Genomic DNA, 7,165 nt, shown 5'->3' with positions numbered 1-7,165 from the left:
CCATGCCCAGCTCAGTTCGGAGCTCCCTGTGCCACCACAAGCACAGGCTCCAAAGCAAACCCTGTCCATGGGGACACAGCAGCCGTACAACGCTGGCACCCTGCAGCTGAAGCTGAGCCTGCAGCACCCTGGGGTACCCACACAGCTCAGACAGTCCCCAAGGCTTCCTGGAGCCTGAGCCCAGGCTCAGAGGCCCCAGTGCTCCCTTCTGGGGAGCTCCAGAGGAACCGAATTGAGAGAGCCTCAGAGCCCTCAGCAATCCCGCCAGCAACCCACAGGCTGCAGGACACAGACGGCGCTTCCTGGCTGGGAGAAGCCTCGTGCCCATCTCCAGGCACCACAATCACAGCGATCCCCACAGCTCCAGCCCCTGCCCAGCTCCTCTGTGGGCAGCATTAAGGCTTCAGCAGAAGCACCAAAGGCCGAGGGCCTTCTGGCCATTTTCCCTTCCCCACTGCACGCCTGGGCAGCTTGCTGAGCACAAGCACCCTTTTCCCCTCTCCCCCTATGCCCTGCGCACACTGGGCACCAGAGAAAGCACCTGAGACACTGGGTATGAGAACACATTCTATATTTCTATATATAATTCTGTATCTATTCTATATATTTCTATTTCTATATTTCTATATTAAAGAACAAAAAAGAAGAAGGAAAAAAAGAACATCTTAAAGAAAAATCCTGCCTGGCTCAGATGGCCCCGGCAGACAGAGAGCCTCTCAATTCAGCTCTCCTCAGAGCTCCAGCAGCACCGCCAGCCACGGGCCCACAGACAAGGGCGGTTCTTGCGTGCCCTGCGGAATCCATCTTGCCACTTCTGCAAGATGGAGCCTTGAGCTGCCCGGAGGACAAAGGCTGTTTCCAGAGCCAGCATTCTGATGGCAGGGCTGATGTCCTGTGCCTTGTCATCAAGGGCTGCAAGAGAGAGGAACAGAGCCATGGTCAGATCTGGATCTGCGGGGACCTGAGGAGAGCCCCGTGCAAGGGCCAACCCAGGTGGCTCTGGCCATGGCCAGGAGGGAGCAGGGACCAAAGGGATCAGCCCAAAGCCACTGGACACTATTGGCACTCGTGCCCCTGAAATCTCTGTGTGTGCCCTGGCCACACCAGGCATGGTCCGCACAGGGAGCAGAGCCCTGGGCAGCCGGGGCAGGGATTGCAGCTCCCCTTGGCAGCCGGGGCTGGCAGCCCGCTGCCCTCACTCACCCTGACAGATGCTCTGGAGCTCTCGTTTGTTCCCCCGGAGGTGCTGCCCGGCCATCCCTGGGAACACAGAGCCTGTCAGGGTCCCAGCAGCACAGCTCCCTGCCAGCGGCGCTGCCAGCCCTGGGGCCACACGGCCTCCTGCCCCGGCAGGGCTCAGCCCCGGCCCTTGCCGCATCCTGACTCAGCCCAAGGGCCCCGGCTGCCAGAGGCCGGCAGCAGCAGCCCCGAGGGCAGCCGGGGCTCCAGGGCCGGGGCAGCAGCCGGGGCTGGGGCCGAGCTGTGGCGGGGCAGGGAGGGAGCCCAGCCCGGTTCGTGGCTCACCAATGAACCTGATGGCCGCCGCTCGCAGGGACTCCTGCGGGCTGTCCAGGTACAGCAGGGCCCGGTGCAGGTGCTCAGCCGCTCGGCTCCTGTCCTGTGCCAGCTGCAGAGAGCGGCGGGAGGGAAGGGTTGGTGCGGGCTCTGCCCCTCGGCCGGGCACTGCTGCCTGCGGCCAGCCCCGGCCTCCCGTGCCCGCCCAGCCCTGAGGCACCGGGCAGCAGCCGCTGGCGCCGGGCTCTGGAGGGGGCAGAGGGCCGGGGGCTGCCCGGGGAGCCGCGGTGCTGCCCTGCCCGACAGAGCAGCTGTGCCGGGGCTCCATGGGCACACGGCTCGGGGCCACGGGGGGCTGGAGTAGAGCCCGCGGGGCCCAGGGAAGGGAGCAGCGTGTGGGGCACAGGCTGGCGGCCCTGGGTGCGGCACTGGGCAGGGCACAGCGGCCAGCCGCACACACTGAGCTTCTCCAGCCTGGGGCTGGGGCTTCCAGCCCGCCCTTACCAAGCCCTCGCCGAACCTCCAGGTCTGATCCACCCGCAGCATCTGCTGGAGATCCTTCCTCTTCAGGAATCGGGCGGAACAGAGCAGCGTTTCCCGGGAGGCCTGGAGAGCAGCAGAGACCCAGAGATGGCACCACAGCCCAGGGCACAGGACCCACGTCCCTGGGCCAAGACCAGGAGGGAGCTGCAGCCTGCGAGGCAGCAGAGCAGGAGGCAGCCGAGCGCCCTGCCAGGGAGCCACGGCAGCTGCCGAGTCCTCACATCAACCACGCGCTGGTTCTCGTCATGGCAGTGCAAGGAGAGTGGGAGCAGGCTCTGCTGCACGTGGGACTTCAGGGCCTTTTTCCCCTCCTTTGGTACTAAATCCATCATCTCTCGGAAGATGAACATGGAGCACAGCTGCACCTGGCTATCGTCCTGTACGAAAGGAAGAAATAAAGACCTCAGCATCAGCTGCTTCAGGCCCACCTGGGCACAGGCCTGCAAATGCCCAGGGCACAGTGCCAAGGCAGCAGCCATGGCTGGAGACACAGAGCCTTACATTGTCAAAGAGCGGCAGGAGCGCCTCAGCCAGCTGCAGGCCGAGGGGGATGGTTATCGGGCCACCATTGTACAGGAACAAACGGCTGAGGAGAGCGATGCTCATCCCAAGCACATGGCTGTCATTTTCCCCCAGGAGCTCCACGAGCCTTTCATGCAGGCCCCACATTCTTTTGGCCTGTGTGGAACACAAGTGTGTGAAATGCCATCCTGCTGCCACAGGGCCCAGAGGCCAAAGGCCTGTGCCAAAGGCCTGGGGCAGGAGGGAAGAGGCAGGAGGCAGGAGAGCTGGCAGCAGCTGCCTCAGTGCCCAAAGGCCAGCCAAGCGCAAGCCACTGCCTTCCCCAGCCCCACGCCGGCAGCCGCTGCCCCCTTCTCACCATGGAGGAATTCTTGCCGAGCACCACAAGGCCTCTGAGTGCCAAGCGACGCCTCTCCCTGCACTCGCTCTGCAGTTTGTTTGATGCGATCTCCAGGACGCTGTCACGGTATTCACTCGAGTCCAGGCACTCCAACATCTGAAGGGCACAGGCCGGTGATGGGGCAGCAGCGCACAGGGCTGGGCCCAGGCAGCAGCACAGGGCGTGGGCACCGTCCCGGGCGGCTGCGGCACCGAGAGGGCAGAGAGCTGGGAGACAGCTCAGCGAGACAGCGCTGCCCTTCAGGCTCACCTCCACAAGGAACGCCATGGCGGCCAAATCCCCGTGTGCCGTGTCTTTGCTGAGCAGCCCGAGCAGGTAGAATGCAATCGCAGAACACAAGGGTAGGGACACGTGACGCATTGCTCTAACGGGAGGAAAAAGGAACCAAGACCCTGAGCCAGCGGGACAAACCTCTCCATGGACTGACTTCCAGGAGGAGCTTGGCCCTTCTCCACCACCCTGCAAGGGGACCTGGGGTCCTTTGGGGGCCAAGCTGCTCTTGGGCACCCTCCTCTCCCTGGCTTGTGCAGTGTCCTTGGCCATCCCTTGGTGACAAGGCCCTCTGGCCCATGACCACGGGGACTGTGTGGGGCACCCCAGGCACGGGGCACAAACGCTGTTTGGGGGCAGCTCACCTGGCCAGCACACCCACAGCACAGTGGTGCGTGCCAGCACACAGCAGCGTGTCCCAGCCACACTCGTCTTCCACTGCTGCCACCACATCCTCATAGTGCAGTCGGCAGAGCAGGGCCTTCAGGGTCTGCACTGCAAACCTGTGTGCACAGCAAAGCCCAGGTGATGCTGGGAGCACGGGCTTCTGCCCTGGGGACATGGCAGGGACAGGAGGACTGGCATGGAGCACCTGTTGGGGCTGATGGCAAGGCCGTGTTGCTGCTGGCATCTCTTCCAGAAAGTATCGACCTTCTCTGGCATATCCAATGTGCTGAACAGCACTTGCAAGAGCAGATGCACCAAGAGACGGGGGAAATACACTGTCACTGCATGTGGGACACAGGGCAGCTGGAGCATCTTCCATATCACCACAGTTGCCTGTGAAGGACAGAGCAGCCCGAGTCAGCGCTCAGTGCCCAGGTGTCCATGTGGCAGGGCCCGAGCGTGGCAGGGAGAGGCCAGTGGAGATGTAGGGACAGCAGCCGGCCTGGTGGTCCTGGAGCTGCTCCTAGGCCAGGTTGGAGCCCAGTGCCTGAGGCAGGGAGATGCCATGGGAGGAGGGAGGATGGAGACCTGAGGCAGAGGTGACCTTGGGGTGAGCAAAGGTCAGCTGCAGAAACTCACAGCCAGGGCAAGGACAGCCGTGTGGTCCCCGTCGGAGGTGCACATGCTGAGCTCTGGCCAGGTGCCCAGCACATCCAGAAGTATCAGCATGGCTGGCTCTGCAGCCCTGCACGAGCACATGATGCTCTTCCACATGGTGGTAGCAGCTCTGTGGGGACAGAGTTCTGTGTCAGGGGGGTTTGGGACACATCCCCGTGGCCTGGGCAGCAGCAGGGAGCTGAGCTGGCTGCCAGCCCTGCCTCTGCCCACTGCCCCTCTGTGGCAGCCCAGCCCTGTGGGGACTGGCCCCTGAGGGCAGCAGGCTCGGGGGCTGCTGTGCCAGGGCTGACAAAGGGAGGAGCCACAGGGCCCTGGAATCCTCTGTTTGTCAGACACCTGAGCCGGGCTGTGCAGGGGGATGCCCTGAGCCCTCTGGGCACGTGGGCCCTGTACCTGTCACACCATGGGGCCACACGCAGGAGAGCCATCACCACGTCAGCAGGCTGTGCCTCTGTCAGATCCAGAAGGGGCCTGTACAGATTGTACTCAGGAAACTCATTAGCCTTGAGCCACTGGTAGATGAACCTCACCATGGGGAGCACCTGGAGAAGGCACAGGGAAACTTGGAAAGCTGCCAGCAGGAGTAATGTGCCCAGCTTCCCAGAGAAGTGCTTCCCTTCCCACCGCACTGCCACGGCCTCAAAGGCTCGCAGTGAGCAGCTGGCGTGGCCAAGCAATTCCTGGGAGGATCGAAGCCAGGCCACAGACTGCTTACTTGCTTTGGACTGGAAGGACCCTCCTCCACAAGCATGTCCAGCAGGGCAGCACTGGCCTTGGTTTTGAAGATGGGAGAGTATGCTCTGACCACAGTGCCCATGGCACTGGTCTCTTCCTCCCGAATTCTCTTCATGAATTTGCAAATCATCTGCAGCAGAAGGGCAAGAAATGAGGGACATTGTATGGATGCTCCAAGCGTGGTGCTGGGCTGAGCAGGGACAGCAGGCCCAGCCCAGGGGGGGATGGCTGCAGGTACCTGCGCTGTTGTGCGGAAGAGGCCACGGCTGCGTTCCTGCTCTCGAGTGCGCTCCATGGCTGCTCCTGGCAAAGAGCGAGCGCAGCTTGAGCTGAGGGGCTGCAGGAGAGGCCGGAGAACACAGCCCAGCCCTGCACTCCCCAGGCAGGGACAGCCCCGGGAGGCCCCAGGGCACAGAGTACAGCTCCAGGGTGTCTGCCCCAGCCCCACTTCTGTCCTGTCCATGGGTGTGTCCCCGGGGGATGGGATGGGATGGGATGGGATGGGATGGGATGGGATGGGATGGGATGGGATGGGATGGGATGGGATGGGACGAGGCCAAGCTGGCTGCAGGCCCGGGTCTGCCGCTCACCCTCCTGAGGTGGCTGAAATTGCTCCAGCTCTCCAGGCTGCTGTGCTGGGGCAGTCCCAGGGCCTTCTTTCTCCTCCTTCACCCAGGTCAGCTTGGGGACACTTGGAGGTCTCTGCTCAACATCACTGCCTGGATTCATGGCTACTCGCAGCAGAGGTGGCTCAGAAAAGGTCTGAGTTGGCAAGTCCTGCAGCTGTGCCTGGAAGGCACCTGCAGGAGTGAAGTCTTGGCAAGGCTGCAGGACAGCCAGTCCTGCACTTGGGTCTCAGGGGCTCGTGCCACAAGGACAGGAGACTCGTCGTCAAGGACCACGGTGAGGAAATGCCACGGTCTGGGCTCGAGCACACCTGAGAAGTGTGGTGCTTCACCTCACCAGAAGTGAAGCCTCGGGAAGGCTGCAGGTCACCGAGTGCTGTGGTCTGGCCTCGAGGTGACCTGCAGGAGTAACGCCTCAGAAAGGCTCTGGGTCAGCAAGGAATGAGTGCGCCGTGCGGGGGCTCCTCACAGCACCACTCTGTCCCGTCCTGCCCTGTCACGTGCACCAGGCACTGTGGTGTGGCTGTGTCACCACCAACACTAATGTCACCCCATGTCACAAAGGGCCCTTGGACACCCTGTCCCGTTCCATTCCACGGTTACCATGATGCACCGTGTCACCAAGGGCCGTTGCACACGCTGCCCCCTGCCCTGGGGCTCCACCCAGCCCGGCCAAAGTGGCCCAGCTTGGAAGCAATGCCTTGGCCCAAGTGTCTCAGACAGCCCAACAGGATCTTTAGGAACAGCTCAAACCTGTGGCTGCAGCAGGAAGGGTGGCAGGAGGTTTCCTGCCTGCTTTGCATTGCTGCAGGGGCTGCTCCTGTCAGAGCCCCCTCTCTGCTGGTGACAGCTTTGCTCTTGGGGACACCGCTCTGCAGCAGCCCAGGAACACGAGCGGTGCCCAGTGCCGGGAGCGCCACCAGTGGTTCCCCCCTGTGCACGGGGACCCCAGCCCCAGGGTGGCTGTGCCAGCACCCCCAGGGACCTCCAGCCTCAGGAACCCAGGGCAAGGGGAAACCACAGCTGTGCAAATGCTGCCTGTGCCCAAAGCAAATGCAAAGACAGACAGCCTGTGACAAACAAGGACAATTTATTTACACAACAGCACCACCACCAACAATGAACTACAGAATGTATTTATGTTATAAGAATCTTCATAGCAACAATCTATAAAATGTATGTACAATGAAAGGACCTCTATAGCAATTGCAATAAAGAACCTAACTACAGCCTATAGAACATATATACTGAAGGGACTGTGTCCACCATCTCTGTTATTCCTGCAAGAGAAGGAGGCATCTTGGCCACTCCAGCCCAGCCCTGAGGGCCGTTCCTGTGCACGCTCTGGTGCCGTTTCTGCTCTGTCCAGAGCCGCTTCAGCAGCAGCGACTCAGCAGCGCTGCTCGAGGAGACATCACCACCCTCCCCATGGAGGCAGAAGCTGTGCAGACACAGAGCTCTGTGTCAGGGGAGCCTTGGTCTCAGCACC

The 7,165-nt window shown here is 62.0% G+C and overlaps 1 protein-coding gene across 2 annotated transcripts; it reads right to left on the bottom strand.

The window, feature by feature from the left end:
* Positions 1-554: 554 nt before the first annotated feature.
* On the bottom strand, positions 555-6,733 carry LOC111942509 (maestro heat-like repeat-containing protein family member 7). Of its 2 annotated transcripts, none has more exons than XM_086842784.1 (15): positions 5,641-6,733; positions 5,289-5,353; positions 5,031-5,180; positions 4,709-4,857; positions 4,277-4,424; positions 3,843-4,030; positions 3,616-3,753; positions 3,230-3,344; positions 2,939-3,076; positions 2,560-2,736; positions 2,280-2,435; positions 2,020-2,121; positions 1,525-1,627; positions 1,204-1,260; positions 555-912 (listed from the first exon to the last, which is right to left on the bottom strand). In XM_086842784.1, exons 1-15 carry the CDS (start codon positions 5,777-5,779, stop codon positions 722-724), a joined length of 2,016 nt encoding a protein of 671 aa, XP_086698910.1. In that variant the 5' UTR covers positions 5,780-6,733; the 3' UTR covers positions 555-721. The 2 variants fall into 2 exon arrangements, with proteins under 2 accessions (XP_086698910.1, XP_086698909.1); XM_086842783.1 differs by having other exon boundaries at positions 1,204-1,402; positions 1,453-1,627; positions 5,641-6,282.
* Positions 6,734-7,165: the final 432 nt, after the last annotated feature.

This window comes from Cyanistes caeruleus, chromosome 9 (assembly GCF_971803275.1).
Source record: "Cyanistes caeruleus chromosome 9, bCyaCae1.hap1.1, whole genome shotgun sequence".
In the NCBI taxonomy this organism is placed as follows: domain Eukaryota; kingdom Metazoa; phylum Chordata; class Aves; order Passeriformes; family Paridae; genus Cyanistes; species Cyanistes caeruleus.
This window is presented reverse-complemented; position numbering and strand designations above follow the sequence as displayed.